The sequence below is a fragment of the Gymnoscopelus microlampas genome, assembly GCF_963454915.1.
Source record: "Gymnoscopelus microlampas genome assembly, chromosome: 4".
In the NCBI taxonomy this organism is placed as follows: Eukaryota; Metazoa; Chordata; class Actinopteri; order Myctophiformes; family Myctophidae; genus Gymnoscopelus; species Gymnoscopelus microlampas.
Window position 1 is genome coordinate 12,260,084 of NC_139941.1, and position 21,219 is coordinate 12,281,302.

Below are 21,219 nucleotides of genomic sequence, written 5' to 3' on the forward strand. Positions count from 1 at the left end.
GCTGCAATTATTGATTATTTTCTTAGCGATCAATCACTTAATAGTTTTTTCATATTCAATTTTTTCAATCAACATCTACAAACTCACAACGCATCGCAATGCGACATCTTGTGAGCATGTAGATCTGCTATTTTTATTTTATTATTACGTTTTCTGATTTATTTTATTTGATTTAATTATTGATTGTTTGTTATGACTGATTGAAATAATTAGTTCAATTAACCGTTGCACCCCCATAGTTAAGACCCAGCAGTGTGGACCTACTTTGCGGGCAGTGTGTCGATGTCTCGGATCTCCCTGGAGACGGTCATGGTGTAGCCGTCGATCACGTAGAAGTGTTCCTTCCCGAACAGCAGCAGGCCCTCGCTGGTGTCCAGGCCCTGCACCCGCGCACAGCGGTACATGTGCTGGATCTGTTCCACGCAGAACACAAACATTTATTTCATTACTTATCTATGTCATTGGGAAAACAAATGGCGCACACACACACACACACACACACACACACACACACACACACACACACACACACACACACACACACACACACACACACACACACACACACACACACACACACACACACACACACATTGAATTACTATTCATTACATATCCACATTCAAACCATTGTTGGGAAAACAAACTTATAAATAAGACCAAATGGCTGTATTCCAGAGACCTGTGTGAGTTTTGTCCAATCATTCAAAGCTTTTTTCCCCCAATTTAGTTGTTATGCCAATGAGCATGTGTCTCCTCGAATTACATTTCTCTTCACCGTGAAGACGTAACCCATACAGAGGAACATAGCCGCGGGAAGACCTTTTAGGTTAGGGGTGCGGTATGCGCACATCATGCACGCGTGCGCGAAAACAATTCGCGGTTCTGGGCGGATTGGGTTAGTTTTTTTCCCCGTTTTTGGTTTCTTTATTTCGGTTTTAGGGTTAGGATTAGGGTTAGGTTAGAGTTATGTTATTTAATTCTTATTTTTGCCTGATTTTACCGATTTATTATAAAATAAAAAAAATAAAAAATTTGATGGGGGGGGCGGGTACCTGGGGGGAGGGGGGGCGGCCGCACCCCTACTTCCCGCGGTACTGCAGAGGAAGACACTATTCTTCCTCCTCTTACGGTGAGCTTATTTTAACCCATTTAGACCGGGAAAGAATCTGTGTCATTTTTAGATATTTTTGGCCATTCAAAAATAGCAGATATACAAGCTCATAGCGCGGCTATGAGCCATCAGTGGTTCTCACACTTTTTCATGTCAAGTGTGACTCCAAAAATTGTATTTGGCCACGGACCCCATCTCAAAATATTTTGTAATAGGGACCCCCAGAAGCAAAGATTAAGTCAAAAATGTTCCCTTTAAAAATATATCTATTCAAATATTTGCACAAATTTTCACTCATAGAGCGGCACAGAGTGCACCGAGTGCATCTGTGTCATCTAAAATGACAGATGCGTCCCGGGATTGAATGGGTTAAGAAAATATGGACAAATCTGGAATGATTTTGAAAAACGTTTACACAAAATCTTCTCTTATGGGGTTCCCTGGCACAACATACTGTATGAACACAGAAAACAGAGCAGGCCCGTTTTTTGAGTCAGACCTTCTCCCCCTCCTCAAGGAGGCGCAGCAGGGAGGTGTTGTCAGTCTTCTGCTCCTCGTCCAGTCCTCCTGACTCCAGCAGCTGCTCCTGGAGCTGCTCCTGGCTGTCCTCGTCCGCTCCGTCGGCCGTGGAGCGAGAGCGTTTGAGAGGAGCCTTCACCAAGCCTGGAGACCACAACAGGGGTATTATAGTTCACTAAAACTAACTAAAACAAACTAAAATAATAGGGGAAAATGTAGTTTAGTTTTATTTTTAGTCAATAGCCGATATTTTTTTTCAAAAATAGTGAAAATAGCCAATCTACAAGTTCACAATGTGTTGCGATGTGATACGTTGTGAGCTTGTAAATCGCAATTTTTACTATTCTTCTGAACTTTTTGAATCTTGCCCCTGACTACCCCATATTACAATACTAATACAATAAAACTAACCGAATTATAACAAACTGAAAATGAAAACAAGTCAAAATGAAATAAAACTATAAACTAATAATAATAAAACCATTAATAATAAAACATGTTTTAGAGGAGCCTGCACCAGGCCTGGAGACCACAATTCAACACCCATAGTGCTGTTAACGCATGGTTGCTCTATTGACTACACCAGTACAATCCTCACAGTTCAATTCATGTACACGTCATATATACTGTACTTTACATTACTGCCAACACTTTGTTTTTTATTAAAACATTTCAGGTGATACACCTACAAGCTCACAACGTGTCCCGAGGCGACTCGTTGTGAGCTTGTATATCACCTTTTTTTTTTTTTTTTTTTTTTTTAACACTATCATACAACAAAGGTATAAAATAGAGATATTAACTTATGATGAAAACCCTTGAAAAGATGAAATATGGAGATAGAAGGTTTCTGCCCGACCGCAACGAAAATGAGTCGTGAGACTTTGGTTGATTCTAGTGTTTGTTCCCCCTGTCCTCACCTTTGACCCTGGCGATGGTGTCCTCTCCGTGCTCGGGTTCGTGCTGGGTGCCGGTCTCGCCCTCGGTGCTGTGCTCCACAGAGTGCTGGTACATACCGGGGTTTCCAGACAGCAGACGCACGTAGTACTCCTTACTGTCGTAGCTGATGGCGCGACGGTACCGCACCGGCTTCTGATACATAAAAGAAAAAAATAAATGCTGGCATCATCCACATGCAAAACAAGACTTATTAAAGGTGCATTACACTTTATAAAACGTATGGGGTCATTTCAACGTCTGCTCTGGACTTGAGTGAGTGCACCTCAAAAGTGAATTGATTCAATTAGATATTTAGATGTTAATTTGATCCTACAGTATATAAGCTAACTTATTAAGACTCATTGAAAACATGTTCTTGGTTGTGGTGACTGATATTGTCCCTTTAATGCATGAGGTGTAATTTTTCGATTACCTTTTTCATTAAATAAAAAAGAAATTCAATTCCTATTGTTAGGAATTGAATAATAATAATAATAATAAGGTATCGTAAAATGACCCCATATGCATTAGAAGGATGATATCAGTCACCACCAGAACCATAACGTATGTTTTCATTGAGTTTAACATGGAGTGTAATGGGCTTATACAGTATATGACTAGGAGGGGAGAAAATGAATTTCAAAAATCTAAATATTAGGTGCACAAAACAGCCAGAGTGGATGTTAAAATGACGCAAGAAGTGTTTCAAAGTGAGATACCTCTTCAAGTCGTTTCAAAACGAAATACCAGGCATGGTTAATTTCACTCAAACATGATTACTTTACATGCACTAAATATGCAATGGATGCAGCACAAAATGTCCTTCCTGTAGCCATTTTTGAGGCAACAACGCTTTTCGACTAGTGTCCAACAGAAATGTATGTATGGTGTCAGCGTCATACGTGGGGAGGTGGTGATAGTGGAATGCACGTGAACAAGCAACTGGACTGACGCCATTCTATAGCAAGGGCTGAAGTAGACAGTTCTTTCTGAGGAGGCTGACGTCCTTCGGGGTGTGTAACAGGATGCTGCAGATATTATATCAGTCTGTAATGGCTAGTGCCCTCTTCTATGCGATCGCCTGCTGGGGGTGGGTTACATTAATGCCGGGGACACAAGCAACCTGAACAGGCTGGTCAGGAAAGCTGGTTACCCTCGACGGGGTGGAGGAGGTGGCGAAGACGCGTATAGCGAGGAAGCTGGACGCCATCATGGACAACCACTCACACCCCATCCACAGGGAGATTGTGGGGCAATTGAGCAGGAGGGGAAATGACATACAGTACTACCCCAAAGGGAAATACAATATTCTTAGAAAATATTCTTTCGTGGTCTGTAACTGCGGTGCTGCCATTGGGGACTGAAATTCCCTTGCTGGCTCAATAAAGGTCCGCTTATCTGATCTTGTGTTATCTGTGGCTGTCTGCAGCTAAGATACTGCAAGGGTTCAAATGTAACCAACCGGAATGTATGTCCACTAAAGCAGAGGAACGGCGTGGTGGGATTAAATAAACGAATGCCTGGAGAATGTGAGCAGTTTATCAGATCAGACGAATCGCAGGGCGATGCAAAAAAGCCCCAAATCTGTCCAGATTATCCTGTAATCTGCACCCAACCTAAACCTCTGGCATTAGGCACACACCTCACACGGTCCACTCCATTCATTAAAAACAAATCACCATGCAGTTAAGTTAGACAAAGTTTTAAATTTTCATCCATATGTTCCACGATAAACTACCTGGGTGAAAACAGCACCCCTTGCTGCTGATGCTGTGGCTAACAGGGGCACCTTAGGGGGATGAGGGCTCTAGAAACAGAACGACACACTGTTAAGACCACTCCTTGGAAGACTTTAGCGGCTGCGACTATCCATTATTGTCATAGCGATTATTATAAGGATAATTTTTTCGATGAATCGAATAATCGAAAAGCCCTGTTTTTAAAACATTTTTATAAACAAATGAATTGATTACAAACAAACAAACAAACACTCTATCGCAAGGGTCTTCAATGTTTTTCAGGCAAAGGACCCCTTTGATGAGAGAGAGAGAGAGACGAAGCAGGGACCCCCAATACATACTGTATAACATTTGTTGATAAATGTTTTTGAGAAAGCCATCCATGCAAATTGATAAGAGGCTTTTTCAAAGCTAGCTGACCAAAAGTAGCTGTAACTAGAATTGTAACACCCCCCCCGCCCCCCCACACGCACAAACAATAATAATAATGATAATAACCTTTTGTTTTAACCAAATAATATCAATTACAGCACCTTTTAAAAACTGTTGACTGAGTTGTTGACTACTGTACATGTTTGGGTGACTAAACCAGGCTGAATGCCAGGCATTCTTTCTAGAGCACCAGGAGGAGGACCAAACCATTTTGGAGTGGAGTCGGAGCCCGTGGCACACAGAGAGGATGACGGGATATTGGTAGAACAAACAAAGCTCCATTTGTCTTTCAACAGCAGTGCCAGAACAAGGACACCACAGCATCACATGACCACGCTGTTCTAGATGGTGTGGATAAACAACTATTACATTAAAAAGGCTATTCTAAACGGTGGTGGACAGTAACTCAGTACATTCACTCTTTTTTAAAATATTTTTGTACATGTTTGTAGTCTGCTGTGCAGGGTTGGTGCTGGGTTCTGGCTCAGGGACGTATGCATAGTGGATAGGGATGCAAATGATCGATTCTTCGATTAATTGATAAGCAGCGTTTTTTTAAATCAAAAGGAAAATTCTTGTCCGAAACCGAAAATTAGTGCAATAACACAATTGCCTTGATGTACATTAACGAGCGTCAACGAGCATCAGCTGGACACAGACACGCCCACATCTCCCCTCAGCAGTGCTCTATGGAGTCTGTCTCATTTCTCTCCAAAAGCCCTTGAACATCAAAAAGTTGTTAACATCCTTAATAGTGGATGTATAGACTCTAACCTGTAGAGGGTTGGTGCTGGGTTCTGGCTCGGGGACGTAGGGGTAGTGGATGTAGAACATGTCGTTGCGGACCATCTTCTTCCTCATGCGGCACGGCCCCTCCGTCATCTCCAGCACAAACTTGTCCAGACTGGAGCCGATGGGCGGGCCCCACAGGCCGCGCTCCCGCAGCAGCTCGTACTCGATGGCCGCCCACTCCTCCGTCACGTACTTCAGAGCGTTCTGCTGACGCTGGAGGATGGGTGATATGATTTCATGTTAACCCATTAAGCCAATAATTCCAAAACAATCTTCTAAATTTTAACGGTTTTCTGAAAAACATATATTGCTTTATATCAGCGGTGCTCATCTCAACTTTTTCATGTCAAGGCCCCCCAAAATTATATGTATTTGGCCACGAATCCCAATCTCAAAAATGTTTTGTTCCAAGGACCCACAGAAGCAAAGATTTGAGTTAAAAATGTTTTAACTCAAATCATTTGATCATATGCTAATGTTTTGTTTATATTGTATTGCTTTTTGTTTTGTTTTAACTTGTATGGCACTTTGGTTGAGCTGGTCATGTAAAATGTGCTCTATAAACACACTTTGACTTTGAGTTGAGTGAGTGTATCATGTCTCCCAGTACCTCGTGGTGCTCTTTGTTCTGCATGGACACCAGGTCTCGTAGCACGGCGATGTGGGTGAACATCCACTGGAACGTCTCCTGTCGATGACAACAATGACCAGGTTACCGTCATGCAAGCTTCACTGACACTACTAGACTTTTAGCTGCACTGTGAGGCCAGTGTTAGCACAGAGGCTATTTTCTGCAAAGATATTCAATCTAGAGGCGTAGTACAGTATATCGTCTCTGTTGCGTGGAAATCTCATATGTCCAAACATCGTTCTTTTCAGGATTCAAATTCCAAAATACTAAAAGGTAGCAGATCGTCAAGCTCAAAACGCACGCTATGCGCCGCATTTTGAGCTTGTAGATCTGCTTTTGTGATGCTGTAGTATGATCCAAGTGGGGCATTTGTTTACAAATTAACACAAAAAAGTAAAAATATGGATATAAGAGTTTTCTGCCTGACAGCAACGATGTGTGTGTGTGTGTGTGTGTGTGTGTGTGTGTGTGTGTGTGTGTGTGTGTGTGTGTGTGTGTGTGTGTGTGTGTGTGTGTGTGTGTGTGTGTGTGTGTGTGTGTGTGTGTGTGTGTGTGTGTGTGTGTGTGTGTGTGCGTGTGTGTGTGTGTGTGTGTGTGTGTGCATACCTGTGCAGACAGGTTATTCTTATTGAGGCTGTTGTCCTTCTTGCTTCGACGGACCCCCGTCAGCTTGGACAAACCGAAGCCACTGCTGACCCTGGACAGCTTGGACTGAGTGGCCGGGACCACCGTCTCTCCACGACTAATGTACTTCTTCTCATGGACTGATCATGAAAGGGAGCGAGAGAGAAAGAGAGAATTTGTATTTATCTATTAAAAACGAATATATTTTTTACATAAATAAAACAACTGGAAGTGATAGAACAAAACAAAACAATAACAGATCTTTTCTGTTAACTAAAGAGACACAGCACTAAGGCATTTGTTATTTATTCGGCAAGAACAAATGAAAAATAGTAAGAACAAATTCAAAGCTTCACTGTATCACAGTTAAAGGGGTTGAATTATGGAACACCAGTAGTGAAAAAAACAACATATTGAAAGGATATTGCATTAAGCTCTGACGATGAACAACAGAAAATGGAGTTTTCTTTGTTTGTTTGGTTTTTGTTTGTTTCTTGTCTTCATAGTATTTTTATTACATAGATAGATTTTCAAAATTGTATTTTTAAATGTTATTTGATTGTTGAGAATACAATCAAAGACAATAAGGGATAGGACTAGATACGTTTTAACTTCATCCTATGCCCTTTTTGAACACCCTACGGTACAACATGTATTTATTTTCATATTTCTTATCTTAAGTGTATTAGCCCTATAGTGTGCGAGCACTAATTTTCTTTCATCTTGCACTTCGCTCAGTACCAGTCCAATTTGGGGGTTTGGAACGTGCATGTCCTTCCTCTTTCTCATGTCCTATAACACACACACACAGACACACGGCCAATGTGCATCCTCACCCAGGTGGTTTTGCCAGCTCTTGACGGCCGGCTCCTCCAGGGCGGGCCGGGCCGTGGCGATGTCCACGTGTCCCCTGTCGTTGGTGGGCAGGGACACCTTGAAGATGTCCTCCAGCATCTGACGCTTGCTGTGCATGAGTTCGGTCCACACCCTGTTCACCGCCTTCAGCAGGAGCTGGCGACCTGAGGTACACACACACACACACACACACACACATATATATAGCATGGTGAGGCTAAAGTAACCTGTTCACAGAGTTTAGGGGTCCGAATCCACCGCGGTGCAGCCGCTTTGGCCGAGTAAAAAAAAACAGCATCTCATAGCAACATGAGACAAAAACGCCAGACGATAGTAATAGCATTATTCAAAACACGTATTTCTAAAGCAGTCCTCAGAATAAAATAAATAACTGTAAAATAAACGAAGATAAGAAAAACTCTAGTATGACCTAAACAATAGTTAAATAGAAAAAAAAGGGGAGGGTGATCTTTGTCACTACTCAGGACGGAGGCGCTACGACCTCCCAGTGGGGGCTCCTCAGGGTTCAACAGCAGCGGCAACACAGAAACGTATGGAGATTAATTAAATGGCATAATGACTAAATTGGGAGAAGGGGTAAAAATAATTGCCTAAATTACACCCTTTACAAATTGATACATTAACAATGAAGACTTTACTGCGTGAGAGCAGCTCTGTCTACACGTGCTTTACACATCACTCATTTTAAATTCATTAGAAATCCTGGTTAAAAGACAATCAAGTGTGACCACACTGTTACTTCTTAAATAACCTGAAGCATGTTTTGTTGTCCTCGTTTTAAAGTATTTTATGGAGTGCAGGATTGCTTAATGTATTTTAATGGTCTTTTATAGCAGCCATGATTACACTTTGCTGAGGGACTAGTTGCGAATTAACCTGTCTAAATATGTCTAAACAGAAAAGTGTATACGGTCCCTGTAACTTTGAAACTGTGTAAATTGAACAACTACTATGAAATATGAACACTTGTGATGTCAATATGAACTGGAATATGTTCTGTACTTGACCTGCTGTGAGTGACCAGTTCATCTCTCACACACACACACACACACACACACACACACACACACACACGTCATTGCACCATTCTAAACAAACCCTGGACACACACACGTTAATATTTAAACATGGATGTTTCCCAATGTAGATAAGTTAAACGGAAACATGAGCTTTTCCGCTCCTGTTCCCGTAACAAACGCCTGCACCCCCCCCCCCCAGAGATAGGGGCCTCGAATACTCCTTTACTCTTCTGACCTTTTTATGTATCTCTGAGCAGTGGTGGGAAGTAACTAAGTACATTGTCAAGTACTGTACATACTGTACAAATGCCTTCTAAATCAGTAGTTCTCAAACTTTTTGTGTGTCAATGACCCCCAAAATGATGTGTATTTGGCCATGGACCCCCATCTGAAAATGTTTTGTGCCAGGGACCCCCAGAAGAGAACAAATCTTGTGCAAATCTTTGAATATATATATTTTTTTAGAGCGTTAACATTTTTTACCCTGGAACAAAAATATTTTGAGATGGGGGTCCGCGACCAAATATATATATCATTTTTGGGGGTCCTTGACCACTGATCCACTGATTTTATAGCAACATAAGTTTTTCAGAAAATTGTTAGAATTTAGAAGACATTTTTAGAATTGGCCTCAGGTCCTAAAGGGTTAAAATGGCAACACAAAGTCATACAAGTTGTGAGGAGTGCTAGGTGTCGTTTAATAACACCCTCTATCTTAACGTCAGCAAAACAAAGGAGATGGCCGCGGAGGAATTACAAATCTTCTTTACAGATTACAGAGAAATTTGAAAGACAGAAATCTGTGAGAAATATGGAGAGGTAGACAGTGTGTGTGTGTGTGTGTGTGTGTGTGTGTGTGTGTGTGTGTGTGTGTGTGTGTGTGTGTGTGTGTGTGTGTGTGTGTGTGTGTGTGTGTGTGTGTGTGTGTGTGTGCGCGCGCACACAAACGTGCGTGCATGCGAGTGAGTGAGTCAGAAATCCTACTATAATTCTACAAAGCTCTGTGAGGGTGGTGTGAGGGTGGTGAGGCAAAAATATCTGCATTTATTTTGCACACAGCCATTGACCATTACCATGTGCAGGGAAGTTTTTGGCTTTCCCCAACTGTCAGCTGTTTATTAACGTTTTTGTGTTTGCTGGCTCCCGGGTTGCCAGATCATGTGCGCATATCCCCCGTCAGGTATGGACTAGTATAATTACTGTAAACTAAAGAAAACATTTCACAATGCTATGTTTTATTATATACTTTACTTTTTTTTTTTTAGACCTAGTTAATCACATGGCGTACATTCTATTCCTGCTTCACCCAGCTGATAGGGCAGTTAGGGGTTAAGGACACTGACACATATTACTGGACACACATGGAGGCAAAATGGTGACCTTGTGATTACCAGATGGCCTCACTACCCACTAAGCTACTGAATGGCCAACCTGTAGCTAAGGTTATAAAATATGTTCATGTCAAGAACCCGCAAATGTATTTGGCCATGCAGACCCCCAAAATACTCTGCAAGCTCACAACCCGTCATATTATGTAAAAATAAAGATAGATAATTATAATATTATTTTTTTTCTCTGATAATGACAAGCTTGAATTTGAATGATCTTACACAGACTGACGGACAAGCTCAGTAACATTAAGTGAAAAAATAAAACCTTTTACATTGTCTGACATCCTTTGTTCTTAAATCAGTGGGGAGATTAATTCTGGACCTGACAATGCGCGTTGTGAGCTTGTAGATCTGCTATTTTCGCAAACTTATGTCAACAAATGTCATCCCCCAAAATCTATATATTTTTTAGGTTAAAATCGTTCAATATCTTTTTTTAGAATAGATTATATCGATGAACTGTTGCACTCATTCTATATATTCACAATTCATATCCACTCTTTTCAGAGTGAGGAGAGCTAGCCAGATTGTATGTCCTGAGTTAACCTGGCTAGCTCTTATCATGTGCCACATGTTGGAGTTCTCAGATGGTCCTGGAATTGATGTAGTGTCCAACATTAACCTTCCACTGTGGAGTGCAATGACGTATCCTGCCCAATGTTAGTTTATGAGATGGGTGAGTATAAAAGCTGCCTGCTCGATATCTTTAGTCACTCGTATTCAGAATGAAGAGTTTTGGGGCATTGCTTGTTTTACTGTTCTCCCTGTCTGCGGCTTGGGCTGCTCAGGGAGACAGCGGATTGGTCAATGAGAGACAGAGTGTACCTGTTGAACAAGGTACCCCCTCACTGCCTGACCTATGGAATCAACTGAAGAAACTGGAAAGCATGGTGGTGGAACAGAGAGAGAGGCTGAGGCACATGGAGGAAGAAGCCAATGGTTGGTTAACTAACTAAATCTGACTTTAAAATGGAAAGTTGTAATGGTACAAACTGTAATGTGTTTAAAATGTTTCATAGATTAATGTTAGTGTCTCTGTGATATACAGTATATAGTAGCTGACAAATTGTGTGCCAGTTAGAACACTCATTTCAGTGTTAATTCATTCATTTGAGGTCAGATAATAGATTAAAAAAAAAAAATATTATAATTTAATGTATGCTTGGTTCATGTAATCCACATGGGAAAGCTAACCAACCCAAATTAAACTGCATGAGTGTTTATCATTGACAATAATAATGCTGTGCTTATTTCAGCCCAGTGCGCTCAGCTGTCCACCGCAGAAACAAGCATCACGGCCAGTGTGAACCAACTGCAAGATCTATTGACCTTTTCTACCCTTTTAAGATTACAAAGTAAATGCATGTGTTTATTACAAGTAGATTACAATGATATATATACACCGGTCCTCCTAATGTCAACTGAGATGTACCAACTACTGTGTTACAGCTAGACCTTTAAAAAGCAAGAAATAGAGATCAGATCCCACTATTATCAAAACTACACTGGCATCCTGTTTAATAAAAGGGCCAAAGACCCCCAAAATGATTATGTATTTGGCCACGGACTCCCATTTAAAAATATTTAGTTCCAGGGCCCCCCATGAAGTATAACACCAAAAAAAAATAATATATATATATATATATATGTATATTTTCAAAGATTTGCACAAATATTCATGATAAAAAAAAACATAGCCAAAATAAATCTAAAAATGACACAGATGCGTTCCCGGTCTTAATGGATTAATTAATGGTTTATAATATACCAAACAATTTGCTGCTCCTCTGTTGACAGGCACGTCATCGAAACACAATTATGCCTTCTCTGCTGGTTTGAGTCGTTCTGGAGATGTTGGACCATTTGATTCTGTTACCACGGTGGTCTACGACAGAGAGTTAATCGACATCGACCACAATTACGATTCATCGACAGGTAGGTGGTGATTAAGTAATTTCAATGAACGTTACAGAATGAATTAGCTCTCACCAACTAATCAATTATTCGACCTGGTGTCCCTATTTTGGCCACAACATTATAGGCATATTTTTTACATATATATGTTTTTGTATTTTGTAGATGTATAAGCTCATACGTAAGTGCATGCTTTAGTTCCAGAATCAACCTGGAACCATCGGCAATATGCCTTTTTTGTATTGTATTGTTGTACATTGAATTCAATGTGCAGACAGACTTGATGAAATGAGCTATACAAATAAATTGCACACGCATACAATGTGTAACATAAAAAGATGAAATAGGGAGATACAAGGTTTTCGGCCTCACAGCAAGAACGTCATTGTACTCCAGTAATGAGTGTCTGACCCGGTCCCAACTTCCGAGAATATCAAACATGTTTGATATGATCTGAACAGAATCTTGGCTCAAAATACCACTTTACAACAAACGATTGAGTAACGACTGAGTAACGGGAGAATAGGCTCTATGCACAGCAACCATATTGTAAAGACCTTCACAGGTGTTACCAACGATAGCTACTAATGAAGGCTCTGTTCCATTCTGGTCAAACAGAGTCAGGGTGCTTTTATTGTTCATGTTGGCCCACTGGAAACACTCTGCAACACCAGTGGGTCTCAAAATGGGGTCCAGGGACCCTCATGGTTCCTTGAGTGGGGTTCCAAATGGCCCCTTACGGAAGTGTAACTCTGGTCCATTTGGTTCCATTTGTACACTCTCAGAGTTATGGGGGTCCTTGAAATTAAAACGTTTGAGAACCACTGTGCTACACTAAATGGAATAGAGCCTTTAATAGTATTATTGGTAACACCTGTGAAGGAAGAGGCCCAATTTCCTTCCAATATGGCTACTGTGCATAGAGCCTATTGTGGTAGGATTGTTTATTCACAGAGTTGTATCCAATGTGTCATTATGTGTATGTGTGTTTTCTCTTAAAGGTGTCTACACAGCACCATACAGAGGAGTCTATCACTTCAGGTTTTCTGCAGCTTACATCGCACCATCCTCATCAGATAATCAGTGTATCCAGATATATACAACAAGTAGCACCAGTGAACGGACTCTCTTTCATGTCTGTGGAACCAACAATCCCGGACAGGTTGAATACATCTCTCATGTATTCACCGCGAGGCTGGCAGGCGAGAAGGTTTCTGTACGTTTACCTGCTGGCTGGAAGCTCTCTAATAAGAACAGCAACCACAACATGTTCAGTGGTGCACTGATCTACTTCCACTAACACTGGTACTGGTCTATGGTGGACAGTGACTAAGTATGTTTACTCAAGTACTGGACTTAATTACTTTACCTGACTATGTCAATTTCTTTACTTACTATACCCCTACTCCACTACATCAAATATTGGCAACTATTGTAGTTTTTACTCCAATACAATTATTTGAATTATGTAGTTACAAGTTGCTTTATAGATTTACATAATTTGACCAAGATTTGACCAATTAAGTTTCATTTCATACTTAATCTATTTGAATTGTTTTGACTAATTTTGAAATCCTTTGCATTTTTTTTCTTATAATGAGTAAGCTACATTTTGGTACTTTAAGTATATTTTCGTGCCAATACCTTTGCCCTTTTACTAAAGTAAAACCCACTTTGAATATTTTGAATAAACCTTTAATTGGAACAGAGTATTCGACATGGTGGTATTGCTACTTTTACTTAAGTATCAAATCAGGGTACTAACTTTAAAGAGCTTCCTAACTCTCATATTCATCCTGTCAATAAACTCATATTCAAAAGAACTGTTGTCTATTGTATGTTTTACTGATTATTTTTAACACATTGAGTGCCAGGGGTTTTTCAAAACAGGGTACCTCCAGTGCCTGGAATTTTAACCATTTTTGGACCTTTTTCAAGTAGTCACAAAACATTTTCAGTGATCACCGTCCTCACGGTGATACCCTCATTACACACATAGAGGTCTCGTACAATCCGGGGAAAAAGATTAAAAACATTCGGTAATCCGTTCCATAGTTGCAGCCAGTTGAAAATAGTCGAAAATACATCGTAAAAACAAAAAGTACAGTAGAGCCGAGATACAGGCTTTTGAAGTCATAACTTAACAAGGAAGTGGATTGGAGTCTAAATCTTCGTAAAATGATATCTCCTGGTGCTGAGAAGGAAAAAAAAAAAAAAAAAATTGAAAAAATTAAAAAAAAAATGTTTTTTTAATTTTTCATATTTTTTCCCAAAAACGGCCATAACCGTTTTTGGCACACCTTGTTAGGATTATGAAAAACGGTCCGGACCGTTTTTGGCACTCAATGTGTTAAGATTATTTTTAACACATCTAGAAGACCAATGATTATGTGTGTTCGTCCATATACTGTATGACACATCCAGGATTTGAGAAAAACAACAGAGAATCAGAGAATATTCAATATCTGGATTATTGAAGAAGCATTAATAACATTGACTCATGCAGGTGATTAGTTATGACACATGGACATAATGTTATGGGTTTGATCATGGATAATTATAGTTTAAAGAAGCAAGCTTTGAGGGTTAACTGATAAATGACTACCAATCTGTTGATGATTACTGCAGGATGTAGCTCTGTCCAAAAATAGGCAACTGCACTTTATGTAGCCGAAAGGGCTGTTTACAAGAAGCACGATAATTATATATGTCGTTTCAAGTGAATGGCATAGTTACCACATACACAAAATGTAAATGATAACTACAACGATAGCTGTGAACGATATCGTTTGGATCAATTTAAGAGCGATTTTATGAACGATAGAACACCGACAGCCAATCAAACCCATCAGTAGGACATCTGGGACGCAATCGGTCTCACTCACCCATGGAATCACATCAGTGGTTCGTATTATGAACGGAGATGAGGAGACAAATGAATTTGAGTATAAACGCAGAAACAACAACGATGCAACAAAACAAACCCTAAAATAAAACGCAAGCAGGTCAGCTTGGAATCTGTTAAATCTGCCCACCACGGGACACGAAGGCACAGAAAATCCAAGAACTGTACAGAGTGAATTAAAATAGCCGTTTAGTCGTTTAATTCTGGGAATAATCTATCCTGAACTTAGCCCTAGTGTAATGAATCCTGTGTGTGTCCGGTGTTTTACCGCAATGGCGCAACGTGCCAATGACGTGTTTTACGTGTTTAAAAAAAAAAAAAATTCAGAACCCAAGATATCATTATCTGAAGATTTGCTGCTCCATTCACTCCTTGTTTAACTTATTACTGAACAAGGACGTATGACATAAGATGTCATGTGTAGACGGGTGACAGTGTGAAGCAGGTCAGTCCCTGTACGTCTGTGGGAGTTTTTTTTTTTTTGCGAGGTCAGGCATGTAGTGGGTAGTGGGATGTGTGATGCTTGTGTTTTCTGCCATGTAGTTGATTGATTTGGCCAGCATTGGTAATGCAAGACACGAGTTACAAGAATATGTAGTTGTTACCTGATAAGAAGTTGTTTAGAATTTGTTATTACATTTGTAATGTTTACATTACAATTGATTGGGATTCTATTTCAATATTTAACTATTAAGAATTGGTACAGTAAAACATCTTGGTAATAAGCACAGATGGACTTGAGGAGGTGTGGTACAAGAATTGTGAGCTTTTAGGAATTTAGCCCCATTTGAAACCTCTCCCTCAGCAGCGATTGGAGCTATTGTCAGCTGTTCAGACACCTAACTTCACCTAACTTTGTTTGGACAAAACTCCTAACTCCACTTGAGCTGGATTTGGGTAAAGGGGTGATAATATATGACACATGCAAGTATCTGACAATATATAAAGTCACTATACCAACTTTGATGAGGCAGTATTGCTTCATCCCCCCCCCCCCCCCCCCCCCCCAACACACACGGGGAAAGAGACCGTCGCGGCCCCCCATTATACTGGAATACTGGATCTCCATATATGGTGCTGACCGACACATCTACGTCTGACATCGCATACTCCATATAAGGATGACCTGACCAGCTCAGCGGAACAGTGTAAAAGGGACAACACTCACAGCACTATCATTAGCGTTATCGAGACCGGCAAGACATCACATTGGTTAAGTTCAAAGCTATTGTTCAGTGGCAGTCTCAGCAACAAGATGGCAGATTGTGGGAAACTCAGCAAAAATGAGCAAAAAAGGCAACTGAAAGCGGAGAAGAAGGCAGCTGAGAAAGGAGCTATACTTAAACAGCAAGCGGAGCGGAAGAAGGGAAGCCACGACAGAGGAGCTCATTATGACTTTCGGGTGGATGAGGAGACTCTGGAGCCTAATCAATACTTCAAGATCCGTACCGAGGCCATCCAAGCAATGAAGGGCATGGGCGAGGACCCTTACCCTCATAAATACGATGTGGATATGTCACTCACAGAATTCATTGGGAAATACAGCCATCTTCAGCCTCAAGACCAGCTAACGGATGTTGTTCTTAATGTCTCGGGTCGCCTCCATGCCAAGAGGGTAGCTGGTGCTAAATTGCTATTCTATGACTTGCGAGGGGAAGGTGTCAAGTTGCAGGTTATGGCAAGCTCAAGGTTCTACAGGTCTGAGGAGGAATTTGAAGCCATCAACAACAGGCTGCGACGGGGTGATATCGTCGGTGTCCGTGGTAATCCAGGGAAAACAAATAAAGGAGAGCTGAGCATCATTCCAATAGAGATGACTCTACTTTCACCCTGTTTGCATATGTTGCCACATCTTCACACTGGGCTAAAAGACAAGGAAACCAGATATCGTCAACGCTACCTGGACCTGATTCTCAACGACTATGTGAGGCAGAAGTTTGTAACACGTTGTAAAATCATCACTTACCTGCGCAGCTTCCTGGACCAGAAGGGATTTTTGGAGGTTGAGACGCCAATGATGAACCAAATCCCTGGTGGAGCAGTGGCTCGTCCTTTTGTTACCCATCACAATGAGCTGGGCTTGGATCTCTTCATGAGAATTGCCCCTGAGCTCTACCACAAGATGCTTGTGGTTGGTGGTTTAGACAGAGTGTATGAGATTGGTCGTCAATTCAGAAATGAGGGTATTGATCTCACTCATAATCCAGAGTTCACCACTTGTGAATTCTACATGGCCTTTGCAGATTACAATGACTTGATGAAAATCACAGAGGAACTCCTGTCAGGGATGGTGAAGTACATCACTGGTGGGTACAGGATAACTTATCATCCCGACGGTCCAGAGGGAAAGGCTTATGAGATTGACTTCACTCCACCATTCAGAAGAGTGATCATGACACATGACCTCGCAAAGACAATGGACGTTACGTTCCCTCCTCCTGAAACCTATGACAGCGATGAGACTCGTAAATTCTTTGATGAGTTGTGTGCCCGAAAAGGAGTGGAATGTCCTCCCCCCAGAACCACTGCCCGCCTCCTTGACAAGTTGGTGGGAGCATTCCTTGAAGTCACGTGCGTCAACCCCACCTTTATCTGTGACCATCCTCAAATCATGAGCCCTCTTGCAAAGGGGCACCGAAGGGACAAAGGCCTGACTGAGCGTTTTGAGCTCTTTGTGATGAAGAAGGAGATCTGCAATGCCTACACGGAGTTGAACGATCCTATCAGGCAGAGGGAGCTCTTTGAGCAGCAGGCCAAGGCCAAAGCTGAGGGTGATGATGAGGCTATGAAAATTGATGAAACCTTCTGCACAGCACTAGAATATGGTCTGCCACCAACTGCTGGTTGGGGTATGGGCATTGATCGTCTCACCATGTTCCTCACAGACTCCAACAACATCAAGGAGGTGCTGCTCTTTCCAGCCATGAAGCCTGACGACAACAAGGCGGCATCACCCACAGAGGACACCTCTGTCTAAATGACAGGACCTCTGAGCTCAGACAAGTCAAGGTGTGTTTCAGTAGAGTTTACTGGATTTGTATGCCGAGGTTTGATCTACTCAGTCAGCTATATTAAGAGGATAAAAAAAACCTTGTCTCAGCATGCAACCAAGTGTAAAATCAGTCATTATGACGCCATCAAGGCACCGCCAAAATACATTTTAGTCGACAAATCAACTGTAGATTTAGTCGACTAAAATCTTATGATATTTAGTCAACTAAAACTAGACAAAAACTAGAAAAAGTGCTCCTCTGAGCACAGGTCTCTCCGCCAGGTCAGGTAGGTTATTGTGGCCTCCTGGTGGCGCTATAATAGGGAAATATGTGAAAAGGGTGTCAATTCTTCTTAGACCTTTCAATCGGATACTGGATTCATGATTTGAAGCATTTTGTTCCAAAAATGTGTTTTGCTAAATTAGACCTGCTGGTGGCACTATAACAGGCCAATGTGAAAGGGGTGGCATTTCTTCCTCTGCCTAGTGGGAATGTGTGTGTGCAATTTTATGGAAATGGCAAGCTGTGTTCATGATTTGAGGCAGTTTGTTCAAAACGGACGAATCCTGCAAACTTTGGAAGCCAGCCTTAGCCAATGAGGATGGAATATGGGAAATCGGACATATCCGGGTTGATCACAAGACTATAGAGATACTGTGTACCGATTTGCATGACGTTAGGTTAAAAGCTGTAGGAGTAATGGGTTTTGCAAAAATCGGCCTCCTGGTGGCGCTATGACAGGCCCATGTGAAAAATGTGGGGCAGAGGTTCTGAATTGGCATCCAAGGAGTGTGTGTGCACAGTTTCGCAGCGACCGGGCCAACGGTGCCAGTGATTAGCTGCTAACACACGGACAGGACGGACGGGCGGACAGGGGGCAAAACATACTCTCTCGCCATGCCTTTCGGCCTGGCGGAGACAACTAAAACATTTCAGGTGACTAAAATATGACTCATATGTGATTCAAAAGACTATGACTAAAACTGAATCAAAATTTGTTGACAAAATCAACACTAGGATTGAGTAACGACTGAGTTACGGGAGGATTGTGGTCCAAAAATAGGCAACTGCACTTTATGTAGCCGAAAGGGCTGTTTACAAGAAGCACGATAATTATAAATATGTTGTTTCAAGTGAATGGCATAGTTACCACATACACAAAATAAATGATAAATGGTAAATGATAACTACAACGATAGCTGTGAACGATATCGTTTGGATCAATTTAAGAGCGATTTTATGAACGTATTATGAACGGAGATGAGGAGACGGAATCTGTTAAATCTGCCCACCACGGGACACGAAGGCACAGAAAATCCAAGAACTGTACAGAGTGAATTGAAAAAGCTGTTTAGTCGTTTAATTCTGGGAATAATCTATACTGAACTTAGCCCTAGTGTAATGAGTCCTGTGAGCCACTTTAAACTGAATAAGACACATACAAGCACAGGAAGAATTAATCCTAGATAGTGCATCATTTCACCATTCCTCGCTCAACTCAATCCCAAGCCTGCCCTCCCATGCACCCCTCCACCCAGAGAGAAGAATAAGAGCACTGTAAATCTATGAGATGTTAAACAGGAAATCTGATTGATTGCGGATGCATTCAATAAAGTGATTTGGCCTGACCTTCACACCCTCCAGCGTGCACGCGCACACTCACTCTCACACACACACACACACACACACACACACACACACACACACACACACACACACACACACACACACACACACACACACACACACACACACACACACACACACACACACACACACACACACACACACACACACACACACACACACACACACACACTAAAGTTCAGTGAGGAACAGCTCCAGGAAAACAACCCCACTACATATATTTTAATGACAGCTGATTACAGTTAAATATATTCACACCTACTCTTTTCAGAGCCAGGACATACAACCTTGCCAGCTCTTATCATTATCATAATTATTATCTTACGGAGGTCTCAGATGTTCCTGGCATTCACGTAGTGTCCAACACTAACTTTCCACTGGGTACAATGTCCAATGATATGCAATATGTTGAATGTCAGTTTATGAGATGGGAGAGTATAAAAGCTGTCTGCTTTCGCGATATCTTCAGTGACTCGTATTCAGAATGAAGAGTATTGGGGCATTGCTTGTTTTACTGTTCTCCCTGTCTGCGGCTTGGGCTGCTCAGGGAGACAGCGGATTGGTCAATGAGAGACGGAGCGTACCTGTTGAACCAGGTACCCTCTCAATGCCAGACGTATGGAATCAACTGAAGAAGCTGGAAAGCCTTGTGGTGGAACAGAGAGAGAGGCTGAGGCACATGGAGGAAGAAGCCAACGGTTGGTTAAGTGGCTGAATGTGATTTTTAAAAATGGGGGAAAAAATATGCTGTTACGGTACAGCCTGAAAAGCGTTTAAAATGTTTCATAGTTTGAATTAAGTGTCTCAGTGATATTTCTCAGCAATGGCTGACAAATGAGAGAACACTCACTAGCATTAATTAATTAATTTGAGGTCAGATAATGAATTTACTGTATGTTTGGTTCATGGGAAAGCTTACCAACCCAAATAAAACTGAGTTTATGATTGACTTAATACCATTACCAATGCTGTGCTTTTTTTCAGCCCAGCGTGCTCAGCTGTCCAGCGTAGACATGAGCCTCACTGCCGGTGTGAACCAACTGCAAGATCTATTGACCTTTTCTAGCCTTTTCTTACAAGGTAAATGAACGTCTTTTTCACTAGTACATTGGACTATTACAATGCGTTGTATACTAGTCCTCCCAATGTCAAGTGAGAGATAATAACTACAGTACTAAAGCTAGGCTGTTAAAAAGCAGATCAGACCCCACTTTTATCAATACTACACTCACATGCCGTTCCATGAAAAAAAGAGGAGACAAAAATAATTCTTGCTTGAATGGCGCTATCAACATTCTGACTCCCTCCTGAACCTCAGAATGCCGGTCCCACTCTTACTGTTAGTACTGTTAGTACGGTAATTGAATATTCACAAACTGACTGAACGCCACTAGATAACTAGAACCAGGAGACCTGGTACTGCCAGACCCCTAGTGGTTGAAATGTGAATGGCCGGGCTTCGCATGACGTGTGTCCCTTCTATGTCCCTTCTATGACGAAAGGGGGACAGACTTTTTTGGCTGGGGCCGGGGGACAAAGTGACATACCATGTATGGAGAAAACAGATACAAAGCCTCATGTAAAGCCCCCTTGGGTCTGGCAACAAAAATGGCGTACTGTTCGGTGATGGTATGTACTGTAAAAAATAAAGAAATCACACATATCTACTGCACAAGCTAACAAC

At 41.5% G+C, this 21,219-nt stretch overlaps 2 protein-coding genes across 11 annotated transcripts in view; one reads left to right on the plus strand and one right to left on the minus strand.

Annotated features, from left to right (window-relative positions):
* wdfy3 (WD repeat and FYVE domain containing 3) overlaps positions 1–21,219 on the minus strand; it is a 166,030-nt gene that overhangs the window by 20,518 nt on the left and 124,293 nt on the right. For all 10 annotated transcript variants that reach the window (XM_084054236.1, XM_084054234.1, XM_084054235.1 and 7 more), the window contains 7 exons: positions 7,627–7,809; positions 6,773–6,930; positions 6,146–6,223; positions 5,518–5,748; positions 2,554–2,725; positions 1,614–1,777; positions 265–413 (listed from right to left, as the gene is read on the minus strand). In XM_084054236.1, the coding sequence (XP_083910362.1) occupies positions 265–413; positions 1,614–1,777; positions 2,554–2,725; positions 5,518–5,748; positions 6,146–6,223; positions 6,773–6,930; positions 7,627–7,809 (1,135 nt within the window). The remainder of the gene's footprint in view (positions 1–264; positions 414–1,613; positions 1,778–2,553; positions 2,726–5,517; positions 5,749–6,145; positions 6,224–6,772; positions 6,931–7,626; positions 7,810–21,219) is intronic.
* Positions 16,151–17,872, plus strand: LOC311043180 (lysine--tRNA ligase-like; the record flags this gene model as incomplete). Its single annotated transcript, XM_084054364.1, has 1 exon — positions 16,151–17,872. One exon carries the CDS (start codon positions 16,151–16,153, stop codon positions 17,870–17,872), a length of 1,722 nt encoding a protein of 573 aa, XP_083910490.1.